The 19,677-nt window shown below is 36.0% G+C and overlaps 1 protein-coding gene across 1 annotated transcript; it reads left to right on the top strand.

Moving 5' to 3' along the window:
• Positions 1 to 8,871: 8,871 nt before the first annotated feature.
• On the top strand, positions 8,872 to 17,041 carry LOC131803276 (uncharacterized). The gene is made up of 2 exons (XM_059124365.1): positions 8,872 to 9,214; positions 15,994 to 17,041. Exon 2 carries the CDS (start codon positions 15,998 to 16,000, stop codon positions 16,700 to 16,702), a length of 705 nt encoding a protein of 234 aa, XP_058980348.1. The 5' UTR covers positions 8,872 to 9,214; positions 15,994 to 15,997; the 3' UTR covers positions 16,703 to 17,041.
• The last annotated feature ends 2,636 nt before the right edge of the window (positions 17,042 to 19,677 follow it).

Below are 19,677 nucleotides of genomic sequence, written 5' to 3'. Positions count from 1 at the left end.
TTTTCTCTTATCCCCCAGAGATATTTTGGAGCAATTTAGACGATTGAAACCGTTGGAGCCGGACAACCTGATCCAGAGACCACAATCAACTTATGTGGCAACAACGATGGACTATTAGAATACGGACTACAAATCATAACAAACGAAAAAATCGATGCCAAATATTCATACCTAATCAGGCAATTTGGAAATAAACCATCCTGGGATATAATTAAGACAACCCTTAAGCACCATCTACAACCCCGAAAGACATACTCGTATGTGTTCAATGAATGCAGGTTGGCGAGGCTAAGGAACCTAAACGAACTATTTACCTTTTTTGAAAAATCGAAACACGAGTTGGCAAAAATATATGATTTCGATACCACTAAGCCAGATATATATTCACCCTCATGTGTAGATCGCGATTTTGTAAATATTATGATAGGGAAAATAGACGGACCGTGAGGGCACATCTAAGCGGACAGGAAAAGATGATGGATATAATTCCAAAATACACTAAACTAGGGCTACTCTATGATAGGAGGACAATTCACTATAGCCACAGAATATTAACCAAAAAAACCGACGAACAAAATTCAGGAAGCAACAGGGAATCAGAAAAAGAAAAATGGAAAGTACCTACTGGTTCCAAATTTTCTCAGAAAAACAAACATTTCAACAAATTCCTTACTACTCCCAATATTAATAATGAAAAAAAACTATATACAAAAAACACAACATACTAACACAACAACTCACAAAACAAACGGTTCAGCCCAAACTAAACTCTCACATATGAGCGTAGACACCCAGCAGTCAAATTCCCCGTTATTCATGGAGTTAGAAGCAATCCAAGACACACTAGATGATCAAGAGGAAGTACATTTTTTAATGTGCCCTCAAGAACAAAATTACCAATAGGATCGATAACGATAGGTAAACAAAAAATTAGATGTTTGATAAATACTGGCTCAACAACCAGTATTCTAAAAAATAACATATTGAAAGAACAATTCCCCCAAAAAGCTTTAGAAAAACCGCACTTTTACAAGACACTCAACGGACTGAATAGGGTAGATTACGTCGTAACCTTTTCCTAGTGAATTCAAGTACCCATGGACACTCCAATGGAAGCTCATAGAGTTTGTAAACGACAACTTCTCCGGCATAATTGGCCAAAATTTTTTAAAAGCTTTGAAAATTGTTATAAACTGTGACCAGTAGTGCATCGATATTTTGGGGTCCAAATTATTTTTTGAAGAATACAACTATCCAAGTGAAATTGAAAGTATTTGCATATTAGACCCAATGGAAATAAATGAAATTTCACAAAAATTCAATTTTGATCATCTCAATTATGAGGAAAAAGAAACAATCCAGCAATTGCTTTCAAAATTTAAGGACCTTTTCTTTAAAGAAGGAGATATACTTTCAGCAACGGACGAAGTCCAACATGAAATTACTACCACAGTAGATAAACCTCTTTACTCAGAGATATACAAGTACCCTCAAGTGCACGAAACAGAAATAAATCGAAAAATTCGAGATATGCTTAAACAAAGAGAAGAAGCAACTCTCCTTATAATGTAGATAGCGGAAAAGAAATTAGACAACTCGGGCAAAAAGAAATACAGACTCGTCGTCGACTACCGAAAACTAAACGAATTTACGGTAGATGATAAATATCCTATCCCAAACCTTAACTCTCTGTGTCCTCTACATCGACGATATCCTCGTGTTTAGCACATCCTTGGAGGAACATATAACCATCCTCGGAAAAATCTTTAAACTTTAGAGAAAGGCAAATTTAAAAATTCAAGTCGACAAATGTGACTTTCTAAAAAAAGAGACACAATTTTTAGGCCATGTCCTTACCACTCGTGACATCAAGCCAAATCCGGATAAAACATCCATAATACGAAAACCTAAACAAATCAAATCTTTCTTAGGAATGACAGGCTTTTACAGAAAATTCGTAAAAGATTATGCGAAAATCGCATTTCCCATGTCCAAATGTCTCAAGAAAAACGAGAAAATTAATGCCTACGACCCGGCATATCTCGTTGCATTCGGAAAACTAAAAGATCTTGTTACTAACTCGCAAATATTGAGATACCCTGATTTTCGCAAGAAATTTAAAGTAACAACTGATGCAAGTAACTTCGCACAGACCCTATTTGTTCGGCAGGGAATTCGATCTAGAAAGAGACCATCAACCACTTAAGTGGCTAATGACCAAATATACAGGGAAAGATATAAACCCCAGATTACAGAGATGGCTAATAAACCTAGGAGAATATAATTTCACAATAGATTATATAAAGGGCAAAAACAATTTTATTGCAGATTTCCTAAGTCGAATAAAAGACGACGAAATAAACCATTGGGAAGATGAAGGAAAGGAAATACAGGTGAAGATATAGAAATAGAACAACCAGATTGCGAAAATTCAATACATGATGAACACGAAAACGCCTCAATAGAAGTACAAACCGTCTACTCTCAAGAGGAGGACCTAGGATACAATATACCTATTCTAGAAACGGTTGTCAATAGATTTAAAGTTGAAATTATCTTAATAAAAGAAAAAAGAGAAACTGTTACGACAATCTTCGGGAAAAAGAGGATTTTCATAGAAAGAAGCGATATAACCGACGGATATGTGATCGACATTCTACGAAGAGAAGTAACAAAAGGAAAAATAGGAATCTACTCCTACCTCAGTGACCATAAATATTATCAAGTTTTTAGAATCTTAGAGAATGAGTATTCTGCAAATCCACATGTTAATTTCGTCAAATGCACCAAAAAAGCAAGAGACATAGAATCTGAAGACGAACTAAAAACACAAATCGCACTTTTTCATAAAAACAAAAGCGGACATTGTGGTATAACGGCAACATACGAAAAACTGAAAATGATCATATACAACCCAGACCTCAAAACCCAAATATTTAAAATCATAAATAACTGCGAAATTCGCACTGCAGGAAAATACGATAGAAATCCTATCAAAAATAAATTCCTATTCACAGAAATTCCATTAAACATTAATGAAACTGTCCATGTTGACACATATGTGAATTCCAAGTAAGCATTTATCATATTTCTGGATGAGTTTTCTAAACACGCCGTCGCTTTCCATTTAGAAGACCGGAACAGCCTAACCCTAGTAAGAAATTGAGATTATATATTTCAGTTACCGGAAAAATGAAGAAACTTGTTGCTGATAACGAATTCAACAACATTAATGTAAAGGAATGTAGAATAGAGGGCATACAAATACACTTTTCAAAGCCCAATAGCCATACGGGTAACTCTGATGTAGAAAGACTAAATAATACGCTCACAGAGAAAATAAGAACTCTTAATTTAGAAGAAAAGTTTCCAATAAGGGAACAACTATCTAAGGCTATAGAGCAATATAATAATACGTATCATTCAACCATTAAAGACACACCGCACAACGTTCACTACGGACTTGTTGAAAAGAGCATAATTAGAGACCGTTTAGAACATCAAAAGCAAAAAATAGTAAGACTAAATGCAAATAGGGAAAACTATGAAGAAACTAGAGATGAAGAAGAACCGAAATTTAGGAAACATAAACTCACAAGAATACACGAATCTAATATAAAAAGACCCAATAAATTCTCATCAGAACCAATTTCAGACAATGATCCTGCTAGTAATACTAATAACCCAAATAACAATCTCGGGAGCGGACCTCAAAATAACCCCAACTGACAACGATAACGGACATACCATCCTAAATACATTTGAAACTAAGATCGTAAATGAAACCAAAATAGTCCTACATGTAATACAACCAATAGAAATTCTCGACATTATTGATGCTCTAGAACAAAACACAATGAACCTAGATAGAAGCTACAAGAATATAATAAAACTCCAAATAAACATGCTTAGAACAAAACTAAGGTCTATCATGCCATCAAATAATAGATATAAACGTGGTCTTCTAAATGCCATAGGAACAGCCCATAAATGGCTTTTTGGAATTATGAACGATGACGACAGGCAAATTATTTTACAAAAATTAGACATTGCTAATAGTAACAATCATAGTATTGTACAAACAATCAATGAACAAGTCACTACTAATAATCATTTCAATGATAGCCAATGTTTAATAAAAGATAGTATTTTAGACGACAAAAAAATTAATAATGCAATAAACACTATTCAAACTCCAAACTCAGAGATAAGAAGCGAATTGTTACTTAATGAACAACTGATCAAATTAAAAGTTTTAGAAAACAAAGTCGACCAGATCATAGAAACATATATTCTGCCAAACACAATATCTTTCATCCCTCCATATTAACATCTGAAGAAATAGACAAATACAATATAGACTTTTATAAGTTAAGCCTGATAAAAATGGGTGTAATACTATACAACAATAACTGTCTAATATTTTCAATAAAAATACCCATAACCTATCCAAAACACATTGTGAAAATAATTATTCCTATACCTAACCATAAGTTCTACGAAATAGAAGAAAAACAAGAAATGTTTGTAAACATTAATAATATATCTTATACTTACGATGAAGATAAAAATCTAAAAGATCTAGTACTATCAAAGAATTGTATATTTAAAGGAAACTGTAAATTAATTTTTAACAATAACACCTCTTTCGAACTATTTGACGATGAAACTATTATTATTAAAAATGCTCGCAATACGAAAATTAACAACAGCTGTAACCAAAACACAAGTAATTTATTAAATGGAAATAACATTTAAATGTTCTCAAATTGTAAAATCACTATACAAAATGAAAAATGTTCAAATCAAAAAGAAAATTACTTCGAGACAACAAAACATTCACAAATAAAATAACTTTTAATGATATTATACTTAGCAATACTAAAAATATTGAAATGATTGAAGAATTAACACAACACCAACGCTATTCCCTAATCGTGGTCGTATTTGTAGTGACGGTAACCGGTATGATAGTAATAATTTATGTATTCAAAGGAAAATCCATAAATATAAAAGTTAAATAAAAAATTCAGGAGAATTCTTCCACAAGGGGGGAGGAGTTACGTATCCGTACCCCACCGATCTCTACGCCACTGCAAACATCGACCACATAATTGCAAAATATGTATCAAATATCAATAAGAACAACTCAGCGAAAACTAGCGTCAACAACTGAATGTGCTTCCGCTGGTTTTCGACTGACATACAAAACGTAAAATTTGCTGAGTGGACATTTCCACCAAGCAACCCAAAGCTTAATAATACAATAAATGATTAGTCTTAAGATTCACTCGAAACAATAAAGTTATTTTCAATTTGATAAACCAAATTATATTTGTGTTATCTTTCAAGTTTAACTCCTAAGAGTTAAACATACAATTCGCGCGCATTTTTTTAATACTTATTTTTGTAGAATTTTTTTTTCTTTACTTCAAATTTGATTCTCCTTCGTGAACATACCAGTTTTAAAGTTTGTTCTCTAATTAATAAAACTTATAAAAAAATAAATAAATACCTCGTTTTATCTTTGCAAGAATATTATAAGACGTTGTTTTTATAAAAATAAAAGATAAGTGAAAAAGCTGTAAGTTCGGCCGGGCCGAACTTTATATACCCTCCACCATTTCGAACGAATTTGGCAATTTTCCAAAGAATAAAATCAGTTAAAACCTCAAAATACTGAATGTAGGTATTAAATAAGGGTCTACACGACGACGTGGATCTGCACATCCGGTTAATAACGTCGCTAAAATCATCAAAATACCGAATATGGTTATATGGAAGCTATACCAGAACGTGGACCTGCACAGACAACTTTCTGTCATAGGCTAAAGTATCAATTTCGAACTTTAAATCCCAAATTTGAAACAATTCTGATGAATTTTGTCGCAAAATTATCAAAATACCGAATATCGGAGGTACCGTTATATGGGGGCTATATGAAGACGTGGACATGCACAGACAATTTTCTGTCATAAGCTGTAGCATCCATTACGAACTTCACGTACCAAGTTTGAAATATTCCTGGTGAAAAATGTCGCCTAAATAAAAAAAATACTAACATGAAAAGCGTACCATTATATGGGGGCTGCACCAAATCGTGGAACAACATGGCCTATTTTCAATACCAAAAGTCCTGCAGACATAGTATACATTAAAGTAACATTTTATCATCCTACTTCAGTGTGTTCAGAGCTAGAGTGTTTTTCACACCCGGATAGCATACGGACATCGCTAAATCGACATAGAATTTTGTTCTGACCAACAATATTTATACTTCATGGGGTCTAAAATGTATATTTCGAGGTGTTACAAACAGTATGACAAACTTAATGTACTCCTCCTTACAAAATACCGAATTTAGCCTTTATAGTTGGGTCTATACGACGTGGACCTGCACAGACAATTTTCTGTCATTGGCTATAGTATCCATTACGAACTTCAAATACGAAAGTGAAACAATTTATGTTTTTATGTTTTTCGGAAGCTAGTGTAATTTACACAGACGGATAGCTGTTGTTGTGGTAATTCAATTTCTAGTGATTCAGCTTTTTGTTGTTTCTTAATTTTTGAATAGATCATAATAATTCGATAGGTGGTTACAAATTTTAAATATAAAAATATTACAGAGAATACAAAAATTATGCTTGCAATTATAATATAAATTAATTTATTATTGCTTGATACAATTGTGACGATATCTTCATGTTTTATACTTTTTACTTTTGTTATTTTAAGAGGATTGTACAATTGGGTTAGGTCGATTTGAGGTGATAACTTATTTTTGTATAGATTGATATCATGTATTTGTAGTTCACAGTTCTTAATTCTAATAGTTTTGTTTCCTTGTATATTTAATTTTGTATTTAATTGACTATTTTGTTTTAAAGGTGTATCTTAGTTTCTAAGTTACAAGTATGTCAGGTTCAACATATTTTATAATTTCTGTTGTTACAATAGGCTTAAAATTACAAATTGGTGTTGTATGCAACAAAATTTTGGAAATACATTCATCATTAATTTCTAATTTTTTATCAGTATAAATTTTATTGTTCATTTCAAGATAAGATGAGGTGTTCGTGTGTTCTAATTGGTATCCATTCTGATCGGGATAATGGGATAATTTTAAAGTTGTTAAAAGTTTTAAAGTTAGTGGGAATATGTGAAATCATAAGTATAATGTTTTCTCGGTAATTGATCCATGTCGAGGTTTTTATTAGTAAAATATTTCTGTTATTTATATTTTCCAACTTGTCGTAATTTAACCATTTGGGATTAAACAGTCCTAGTCTGGACATTTGCATACACATTTCAATGTCTTCTTCATATTCTATAAACTGCATTAAATCAAATATGAATTTTGCGATTTATTTCTAATTTTTCGATGTTGTCATTAACTTGATTTATAACGTCATTAATTTCATGTAACTGTATTGAATTGTGCGCCATGCGAGTGTGCGAGTTTTTCTTGAAATTTAATTCAATCTTCTTCATCCAATGTTCCAAACAGAAACTTAAAGATTGATCCTGCAATACTAAAAAGTCCTCGTTTTTGTCTAATGTCCTTATGAAATGTTAAACAATGTGTTAATGCCAAAATCGTGGGAGAAAGGAAAATTAGGATATTTTCTTTTCTCCTTCTGGCATCTCAGGTTTTCCTGATTCTTTTTCAATTATTTTCCTCACACACTTTGACATTGCCGCTTACTTATTCTTATATGTATGCGTTCTGCTTTCATTTTCGAAACATGTCGTCTGTGCTTTCACGGACTTTTTCCTTTTTTCTCTTTTTACTTACTTTCAATTCAACAATTGTTACAAGCGGTAAGAATTCGTTTCAAAAAACCTAAAATTATCAAAATAAAGGATATTACTATATTGTTTAATTCAACACTCTAATCCTTTTGTGTTTTTATTCCCTTCTTTTCTTCCTATACAACCTGAAATCCATCTGGAAGAAATATTGTGTTTCCACCAATATTTCTTTGGTTCGGTTTCTAAGCGCCTTCATTTTCTACAGGAAAATTACCGACGAATCCCTGGTATTTTCATTTGGTGTTTCCACCAATATTTCTTTGGTTCGGTTTCTAAGCGCCTTCATTTTCTACAGGAAAATTACCAACGAATCCCTGGTATTTTCATTTGGTCCTCCACGAACCGGATTTTAGCTTAAACCGAAAGTTCTGTTCCAGTTTGGATTAAAAACTTCGTTATTCTTATTTTTCTTCAACATTAAGGTAAGTTTGTGCCTTCGTTCTTTTACTATAAAAGTGCAAATTTTTCTGAAAATAAAAAGTGCATTTGTCGTCGGCAAAACATCATTTCGTTCAATACGCGTTTTCGGTGGAAGAGTGTAAATCATTTTCGATTTTTAATATCTTAAGAGAACAGTGCAAACTCCGATTGGGCAGTGATTTATTGTTTCTCTCGCTTTACTTATCACATCTCATCCATATGTGTATAGGGTTCACCAATTCGAAAATTGACCTTTAGTACATCTTAGTATTTCACTAAACATAGAAGTCGCCAATTCGTTTTTTGGTATCCGTTGAACCGATTATTAACTGATTACCTTCATTCGAATATTTTTATTTTTTGCTTTCTGCATTGTATTTTACAATAGTTCTCAATAGTATTTTACGTGAATAATTATATTACATTGATAGTGTTTAAGTAAGAATGTTTATGAAATATAGTTTATTAAACAAAGGTCAGATTTGTGACCAAAATTATCCTTAAAATCTGCATACTCCTTAATGTTACATCCTTGTTACATTTGTGTTGCAGATTTTAACGATAGTTAATTCGTTAAGTTGTTTGACGTTTTCCCCACCTCTCATCATCACTGTTTTTTTTTTCCATTTTGGGATCTCGAAACGCAAACTACGCTTTTTTGTAAGCTGCGCATATTGTTGCAAAAACAGGTAAAATTGTTACCAAATTTATATATTTTATATTTAATAAACCAAACTATTTGACTCTTGGTCAAATATAATTCAAATTCTAAAATTAAAGTGTTTTATTTTGGTTTTCTTTTATTTACATTGGCGTAAACATTGGTCTCTTCGAGCCGCGTATTGAGTCGGTGTTGTTGGAGCCACTTCTAATTGGTTTGTTTGCTCTTTTTTAAACAGCAAAACAAAACATCCCCCCTACAGTCCTTTCATCATCAATCCACTTTCCTACTCATACATTTGATCTCATCAAAAACCAGGTACGTAAAGTGTTTCAAGTGAGAATAATTAAAAAGTAAAAAGAAAAGCGAGAGTGAAAATAACAATAGTGTCGTTGATTTTGTGTGGCCGTCTTACAACGCGTCGCGCACCCCCTCCCGTATCGATCGGTGCTTTACCCCCGACATACATTGTAATTACAAGTGAAAAAGAAAATAAATAAAAAAAATATAATAATAACCAAACATAACCAAAAGGGACTAACTTCCATTTATATTATTTGGAAAAAATCGCATTTAATCCCTTTAAAAGAGTGACAACAGTGCATAATTATAAATCAATTTTGCAATAAAAAATTAATTCATATATTTGTGCAAAAATATTTGGGTTTTTGCATTAAGTAATTGTGCCGAAATTGATTTAAAATACCCTCCTATTAATTTGCATAAAAATCCCTTTACGTTTGTTTGGTTATTAGCAAGTGACAACGGCATACATCTATTTATTTGTAACGACAACAATAAACCAACATACGTACATACACGTACGCTCATCTAGTTGAGACGATCAGCCGTTCTGTTGTGTGGTCGGTCTGTTGGTCGTTTGTGCGGTCGATCTGTCGCTTGCCTGCTTGGTGGTTGATGACCACTCACATATTGGTGTGTGTGTGTTATTTTCTTTTTCGCATGAGTTGTGATTACCCTGTGGGAAATTTTGTTAAATACACGTAACAAAAATAAAATAATTATATTGAAATATTTTATAGTAAATATTTTTGAACTTGATTCGGGGAAATTGTTTAAATATTTTTTGGAAATTAAAAATTCGTTTGCACGCTACAATCGGTCGATTCGACTTTTAATTAATGAAGTGATTTTTAGACCGTTTTGTAATAAAAAAAAAACAAATTTAATTGAAATTTTCGAAATTTTTAAAATTTGATTAATTGGCTATTGTGGAATTTCGTCCACAGTCACCCTACAATCGGTAGTAGCGACCACATAGAGATATTTTAGCAAAATTAAATTATAAAATTTCGATATTTTCGTTGGAAAATAATAATTTTAGTTAAAAATTTTAAATATTTTAACATTTCGTTAGAAATTTTTTAAGTTTTAATTTTAAAAGATATATTTGAACGTGAAAATATATATGTTTGAAGCTTAAATATATATTTTTATATTTTTGAAAATTTATATTCACACATATATATATATATATATATATATATATATATATATATATATATACATATATTTGATTTTTGAATCAACCGTTTTTATTTTTTGTTTTTTCTCGCTTTTTCTGTGGTTTTCGATTGTTTTTAAAATTTTTTTTGATAAACTTCGTTTAAGTTCTGCTGAATTTTTGAAAGCGTGTGTGTTTAGATACGTATTGAGATACTCTAAATCGCTTACTGTCGACTCTATACTGAGTTGTATTAAAGTTTGAGTATTTTTCTTTGAATTTTTGGTCCGTATTGTCGATTTTAATTCCGCTGAATTTTAATTCGAGTGATTGTAGCAAGCTTTTATAATTCAAAATGCCAATCACTCCATTAGATCTCTTCATTAGAGCTTCTGATGCTCTAGTTAAATTCGAGGCTCATTATAATGCGCTAAATTCTGAAGAGATTGATCGATACGACTTAGAGGTTCGTAGTGAGGAAATTCAGAAACTTTGGGCACAGGCACATGATATGTTTGGTAAGTGCTTAGATTATTTAATGTCTTCCGTTGACGCCAAGAAAGAAGATATTGATTCGGTGGATAGTAAGTATGAGGTTTCTTATCAGACTTACTTAAGATGTTTGTCCGCAATTAGACGAAAGCTAGGGCAGCTAAAAAGAAGTCGTGAAGCTTCTGTAAATTCAACTTTAGATGGTTCGGTTGTTTCTCTTGGGCAACAATCTGTTTCAACTCCACTAGAATCTAGAGTTAATATCAGTTCGTCTACCCAAGCTTCGCACGAAGTTGGAATTCAGGTGGATTCAGTGGCGCCCTCCGTTAAAAGTTTTGATTTTGGTCCCATACAAAGTGATAGCGTTTATAATCTTGCGCTTCCGCCATGTGATACGGATGTTTTTGAGGGTGATTTTCATTCTTGGCCAACATTTAGAGATTTATTTACGGCCGTTTATATTAATAATGCGAGATTGAGCGATATTGAGCGGTTATGTCATTTGGTTCGGAAGACTAGTGGAGAAGCTCGAGAGATCGTTTCTAAATTTCCATTAACTAATCGTAGTTTTGTTCTCGCATGGAAATCTTTGAAAGAAACCTACGACAATCCCCGTGTTATTGTACACAATCAATTGAAAATTCTTTTCTCTCTTCCGGTGATTGATATTGAAACCAGTTCAAATCTTAAATCCTTGCAGCGTGGCATAAATGGGTGTTTGTCGGCTATGTCCATTTATGACTAAAGACTTAGATGGGTTTTTGTCCGAACGCATTCGGACCTTAATGTGTCTGCACGACATGAGGAGTAATGATCCAACCAAGCGCACGACCAAAAAAGTACAGTCTCATTTTACCAATACAGATTCTTCTGCGCCTTCTCAACCCACGAGTGAATCAAATTCTAGAAAATCAGGATGTGTACTTTGTCCAAATAAAAACCATCGGTTGTTCGAATGTTCTCGATTTAGAAGTCTGTCAGCTTCTGATCGGTATAAGTTAGTAAAACGTCATTATTTGTGTGTGAATTGCCTTCGAAAAGGACACGAAGTAAAAAAGTGTGATAGTAATCGTCATTGTTCGAAATGTAATCAACCTCATCATACTTTATTACATCGTATTGATGCCAATTCTAATAATTCCGCTCCCGTGAACTCAATTGCATCAAATAGTTCGTCCGTCCATCCTCCTTTGCCAATAGAACAAAGTCTACCATCTACATCAGCTGGGTGTGTACCTCGTCAGGCTTTTCACTTAGCTCAAAACAAATCGGTGTTGTTAGGAACAGCAATGGTTACAATTGTCCTCCATGGCTTTTCTTATTCTGCAAGGGCGCTTATAGATCCAGCATCTGAGTCCTCTTTCTTATCTGAGCGGCTTCAGAAGCGTTTGAAACTCCCCGTGCATTCCACTAATGCTTCTATTTCCGGTGTTAATGGCACTGTTTCGGCCACTTCTCACAAATTATGTACGTTAAAAATAGGAAGTCCGATTAATAGTCGTGTTATTTTGGAAACTACGGCATTGGTTTTACCATCCATTTCGGGAAATATACCCTCATTTAATGTAAGTTCAGATTTAAGAGCTCAAATACCTGATCTGCAATTGGCAGATTTTAATTTATTTGATTCTAGACCCGTAGATCTTCTGTTAGGTGCCGATCTATATTCGAATATTTTGTTAGATGGTTGTCGGCCTATCCTTGATGGTAGATTGTTGGCTCAATATTCGATATTTGGTTGGTTAGTTACTGGGCCCGTTCCAACGACCGAAGTTCGAACATTTGCGACTACAATCGACGTGGTAGAAGAAGACAGTCTTAATAAAACTCTTTTACGGTTTTGGGAGCTAGAGGAACCTCCTAAACGAAAAATGATGTCTCCTTCTGATAGGTTTTGCGAAGACAACTATTTAAAAACCACACGTAGAATGTCGGACGGGAGATATATAGTGACACTTCCAATCAAACCAGACATAGATTGTAATGAGTACTTAGGTAACTCGCGCGAAATAGTTTTGAAGCAATATCTTCGTAGTGAGTCGTCTTTATTGAGAAAATCGGACGTTAAGGTTGTTTATGACAAAGTCTTGAAAGAATATTTAGATCTTGGCCACATGAGGTTAGTATCACCTAATTTGCTAAATGATACTTTATACTGTTATTTGTCTCACCACCCTGTCATAAATCCGGACAAACAGACGACTAAACTTCGGGTTGTTTTTAATGCGTCTTTCAAAACTTCTAGCGGAAAAAGTCTAAACGACTTGCTCTATGTGGGCCCCACCTTGCAACTTGATTTAGTCTTGCTGATTCTGCGGTGGCGTATTTTTAAATTCGTTTTTAACTCGGATATTACTCAGATGTATAGACAGATTCGCGTCGATCCAAAACATACTCCCCTTCAGAGAATTCTTTTCCGTGATTCCCCCTCGAAACCGGTACAAGACTATGAATTACAAACGGTGACTTTCGGTGTAAATTGTGCACCATATTTGGCTATTCGAACGCTATTGCAACTTGCGAAAGACACTGAGACCGAGTTTCCCATCGCCGCACACATTTTGCGCAAATGTATGTATGTAGATGACGTGCTAGCAGGATCACATGACTTGGAGACGGCTGTTACTGCTAGGGATCAGTTAATATCAGCGTTGTCTACGGCAAAGTTCGAACTTCGGAAGTGGACATCGAATAACAGATCGATTTTAGAAGGTATACCTTCTGATCAACTGCTAGATCATAAAATATTGTCCTTTGTAGAATCTAGTAGCTCTAAGCCATTAGGAATAAGGTGGAATGCACATTTGGACACATTTTACTTTGAGGTTGCCCCTATTGCGAAGAAGGCTACCTACACCAAACGGGAAGTTCTTTCCGCCATTGCAAAATTATTTGATCCTGTGGGCTGGTTAGGACCTGTACTCGTCGTTGCTAAAATGGTCATGCAAAAGGTGTGGTTGGATAACATTGGTTGGGATGACACCCTTTTACCAGCCACCTATGCCGATTGGCGGCAGTTTGTGAATTCCTACACAGATGTTAATTCGGTTAAGGTTCCAAGATGGGTTCAGTATACTCCCAATTGTTCAGCTGAACTCCATGTTTTTTCAGATGCCTCGGAAAAAGCATACGCGGGGGTAATTTATATTCGTATTGAGTCTGCTAGTGGAAGTATTTTTGTCCATTTACTCTCGTGTAAAACTAGGGTGGCCCCCATAAAATCAATTTCTCTACCTCGTTTGGAACTATGCGGGGCGGTTTTGGCTTCCGAGCTTTTAAAAACTATAGTTAGTGAAATTGATATAGAGTTTCGTCAAGTTTATTGTTGGACGGACTCAACTATAGTTCTTTCTTGGCTACGAAAAACCCCTTCGACTTGGACTACGTTTGTGGCTAATCGCGTCTGTCGAATCCAAGAAAACGTTGGTAATCACAATTGGTACCACGTGAAATCTGAGGATAATCCTGCAGATTTGGGAAGTCGTGGCTCTTCTCCTTTAGATCTCGCCAATTCCTCTCTATGGTGGCATGGACCAAGTTGGTTAAGGGATCACAAATCTAAGTGGTTAATTCGTGATCTATCGGTTCTGGAAACGGATACTGAGAGGCGTTCTGTAAAAAGTCATGCCTCATTTCTTGCGAGCTCTGAAGACTTGCTGGTTAGGTTCTCTTGTTTGGGCAGAGCTCTTCGGGTCATCTCCTATATCTTTCGATTCTTTCATCGCACTCATCCAAGACATAAAAACAATTTTGTTTACACTGGCGATATAGCATCCCCAACTGAAATCGACTTCGTCCGTAGTAGATTGATAATTTTGGCTCAACAGATGTATTATGCGGACGAATATAGGGATTTATCACAAAGTCGTCCTCTTGATAGAAAGAGTTCTTTGGCTCCGTTAAACCCCTTTTTGGATGAGAGTGGCATAATTCGTATGAATGGAAGATTAGTTAACTCTCCTACCCTTGCGTACACGGAAAGACATCCTACCATATTGCCCTATCATTGTAGGTTCGTGAAACTTTTGGTGGAATTTGTCCACAAGATTTCTGTTCACGGTGGAAACCAGTTGATGTTGAGGATACTTAGAATTGAATATTGGGTTCCTCGACTAAAAAGTCTAATTCGTTTGGTTATTAATCGGTGCCGAACTTGCATTTTACAGAAAAAGCGTTCGATAAATCAGGTAATGGCTGCGCTTCCACCCGAAAGGACTGTTATTGACAGGCCTTTTTCTACAACTGGTGTAGATTTCGCTGGGCCATTTGAGGTCAAAGCATTTACGGGTCGAGCCTGCAAAATTACAAAAGGCTACGTTTGTGTTTTTGTATGTTTTTCGACGAAAGCAATACATCTGGAGGCAGTGTCAGATCTCTCGACTGCAAATTTTTTGGCAGCATTTCATAGGTTTGTTGCTCGACGTGGTTGTCCTCGGTCCGTATTCTCGGACAACGGTACAAATTTTGTTGGGGCTTCCAGAGAATTAGAGCGGAATTTTAGCTCATTTCTCCGAGATTGCTCATTAACCATTTCTTCCAATTATGCAATTCATGGCCTATCGTGGCAATTTATTCCAGCTGGGGCCCCACATATGGGTGGGCTTTGGGAAGCTGGAGTAAAAAGTTTTAAGTTGCACTTTCGAAAGCAGGTCCGTAATCTTCGGTATACTTTTGAAGAGTTGGCTACAGTTTTGGCCAGAATTGAGGCTTGTTTGAACTCTCGACCGCTTTGTCCCATGTCAGATAGTTCAACTGACATCGTTGCTTTGACACCTGGACATTTCTTAATCGGTGCTCCATTACTTGCTCCCCCAGAGCCATCGATAGCTGAACAACCTTTATCTATAGTAAACAGGTTTCGAAAAGTTCAGGCTTTAGTTCATCAATTTTGTTTAAGATGGAAAGAGGAGTATCTTAAAAGTTTGCACATGCGATATAAATGGAAATTTCCGCAACGTGATATTCAAAAAGATGATATCGTCGTGATTAGACACGAAACGCTTCCTCCCACATCGTGGAAATTAGGGAGAATTGAAAACGTATATATATATAGAGAATAGCGTTGTAAGACGGCCTATTACTAAATTGGTCGTGTTGACCGAATAACTTTCGATATTGTTAACCTCGTTTTTCTCCTCAGTATCATGGAAAAATTATCTTTCTTTGCTGATGATGGACTTAAGGACTACGACGAGCTGCTAGAGGTGATTGATAGAGCGACCGCTTCGCCTGCTCCCAGTTCTGCCGCCACCATCAAATTGCCGCCTATTGTACATGAGGCTATGGACCTGGTGGAAAATGAGGCGGTTCCCAATCCTCCGGCACTGGCACCCCCGACCGACAAACCGATGGAGTCTTCTACCCTGACTTTGTCAAGACCGGCTGTTTCGGAGTCGACAACATTTGGTTGCAATTTGTGCAACGGGACACATCCCCTTCGCTTTTGCGAAAAGTTTTTGGGCATGCCGATTGAAAAGCGGCACAGGGCAGTAGTAATGTACCACTACTGCATACGATGTCTGGCACGGTCCCACCTGGCAAAAGACTGTCCCAGTCGAAAAAGCTGTCGTCTTTGCAACGACAAACATCATACGCTGTTACATGATGGTCCGCTAAGCCTTCCGCATAGGCCAAATTCCCGTCCTGCTCGTAAGCATCGTCCGTATCAGAAGCCCAGGGTCCGTCCGAATAATCGTTCCGATACCCGTCCGTCTGCTGATACAGGTCCGTCCAACTACTCCAATTCCACTCCCTTAGGGGGGCTGCCACTTGTTGGTGTGGTCTCGCTCTCCCCAAGCCTTGTAGTACACTTAGCAGGTCCTAAGTCGTCTATTCCCACCGTGGACTGATAGATCAGTGTGGCAGACAAAGTCAAATATGCACATCATTGGTACACAGTCTTCGGCTGCCCTGCTTTACCGTTGACAGTATACGCTATTGCCGTTTCACTGTTCGTTCGACTCACGATTCAGCACAGTCAGTGGTAGTGATGGCGCGAGTCTGCGATTTGTCACATGTCTCGACTCCTCCAGAAACGGTGCCGGAGAGGATTAAAGAGTCGTACCTTGGTCTACCACTTGCGGATCCGCAATTTTTCAAAGTGGGACGGGTGGCGCTGATATTGGGTCCGGAATTGTATTCCAAAATAATGACCAGTCGGGTTCATTTGTTTGTCGGATTGCCAATGGCCCAGTATTCGATGTTTGGCTGGGTTCTCTCCGGGGTGTGCAGCAACTAACCAGGATCCTTATGATCCTTCGCGGGGTCCCTAATGGCCCGAGGTCCCGAGCTGCCTCAAATGTTTCTAGGGTCCCTAATGGCCCGGGGTTGCTAGTGACTCCGAATGTTTGAAGGGTCCCTAATGGCCCGGGGTCTCTTTTGGCCCCGAATGTTTTACGGGTCCCTAATGGCCCGGGGTCTCTTATGATCCCGAATGTTTTATAGGTCCCTAATGGCCTGGAGTCCCTAGCAACCCCAAATGTCCTGTTTAAATAAAAAAAATAAAATATATATGTATACACATTGTAAATTTACATATTAATATAATGAATTTAAAATTGTTAAAATGAATTTATTATGATTTTCTGTTTCAACATCCTGACGATGTTGAAAGGTGGGCGCCAAATGTTTAAGTAAGAATGTTTATGAAATATAGTTTATTAAACAAAGGTCAGATTTGTGACCAAAATTATCCTTAAAATCTGCATACTCCTTAATGTTACATCCTTGTTACATTTGTGTTGCAGATTTTAACGATAGTTAATTCGTTAAGTTGTTTGACGTTTTCCCCACCTCTCATCATCACTGTTTTTTTTTTTCCGTTTTGGGATCTCGAAACGCAAACTACGCTTTTTTGTAAGCTGCGCATATTGTTGCAAAAACAGGTAAAATTGTTACCAAATTTATATATTTTATATTTAATAAACCAAACTATTTGACTCTTGGTCAAATATAATTCAAATTCTAAAATTAAAGTGTTTTATTTTGGTTTTCTTTTATTTACATTGGCGTAAACAGATAGTGTAATATTGTTTCTTCAAAATAATTATTTATTTTTCTAAACGATTTATTCATTTCGTCCGACATAATACGTTCTCTATAAACACTTTTATTGAAAAAAGAAATATCTGATAAATAATATTATAAAAATTGAATAATAATCGTTTTTTATACCCTCCACCAAAAAAGGTATGGAGGGTATATTAAGTTCGTCATTCCGTTTGTAACTCATCGAAATAATCATTTTAGACCCAACAAAGTATATATATTCTTGATCAGCGTAAAATTCTAAGACGATTAAGCCCTGTCCGTCCGTCTGTCCGTCTGTTGTAATCACGCTACAGTCTAAACGAATTAAGATAGGAAGCTAAAATTTTGCACAGATCTCTCTTTTGTCTGCAGGCAGGTCAAGTTCGAAGATGGGCTATATCGGTCCACGATATCGTGTAGCCCCCATGTAACGGTACCCCCCGATATTCGGTATTTAAATGATTTTACCCACATTTTTCAACGGAATTGTCTGAAAATCCACACAAGGAGTTCCTTGTGGGTACTTTATACCTCGGCAGAGAATAATTATATAGGTCCACAATATCGTATAGCCGCCATATAACGGTACCCCCCGATATTCGGTATTTTGATGACTTTACCCATATTTTTCAACGGAATTGTCTGAAAATCCACACAAGGAGATCCTTGCGGGTAATTTATACCTCGGCAGAGAATTATCTATATAGGTCCACAATATCGTATAGCCCCCATATAACGGTACCCCCCGATATTCGGTATTTCGATGATTTTACCCACATTTTTCAACGGAATTATCTGAAAATCCACACAAGGAGTTCCTTGTGGGTACTTTATACCTCGGCAGAGTATTATCTATAAAGATCCACAATATCGTATAGCCCCCATACAACGGTGCCCCCGATATTTGGTATTTTGATGATTTTAGCCATATTTTTCAACGAAATGGTCACAAGGGGTTCATTGTGAGCACTTTACCCACCGACAGAGAATTCTCTATATAGGTTAACGATAACGTATAGCCCCCATATAACGGTACCCCCCGATAGTCGGGATTTTGATGATTTTACCCACATTTTTCAACGGAATTGTCTGAAAATCCACAAAAGGAGTCCCTTGTGGGCATTTTACCTCCTCAAAATGAAGTGTCTATATAGGTCCACGATATCGTATATCCCCCATATAACTGTAACCTCCGATATTCGGTATTTTGATGATGTTAGCCACGCTTTTCAATGGAATTGTCTTAAAATCAACACAAGTAGTTCCTTGTGAGTACTTCACCCCCTGAGAGAGAATTGTCCTATACAGGTCCACGATATCGTATATCCCCCATATAACGTTACCTCCCGATATTCGGTATTTTATGATTTGACCCACATTTTTCATCGGAATTGTCTGAAAATCCACACAAGGAGTTCGTTGTGGGTACTTTATACCTCGGCAGAGAATTATTTATAGATCCACGATATTGTATAGCCCTCATATAACGGTACACCCGATACTCGGTATTTTGATGTTTTTAGCCATATTTTTCAACGAAATGGTCACAAGGGGTTCATTGTGAGCACTTTACCCACCGACAGAGAATTCTCTATATAGGTTAACGATAACGTATAGCTCCCATATAACGGTACCCCGCGATATTCGGTATTTTGATGATTTAAGCCACATTTTCCAATTGTATTGTCTGAAAATCCACACACGGAGTTCCTTGTGAGTACTTTACACGCAGGCATAGATTTGTCTTTAAAGGTCCACAATATCGTATATCCCCCCATATATCGGCACCTTCCTA

The sequence above is a fragment of the Musca domestica genome, unplaced genomic scaffold (genome assembly GCF_030504385.1).
Source record: "Musca domestica strain aabys unplaced genomic scaffold, Musca_domestica.polishedcontigs.V.1.1 28, whole genome shotgun sequence".
Taxonomy (NCBI): Eukaryota; Metazoa; Arthropoda; class Insecta; order Diptera; family Muscidae; genus Musca; species Musca domestica.
The sequence above is the reverse complement of the archived record's forward strand: the minus strand, read 5'-3'. Positions and strand labels throughout refer to the sequence as shown.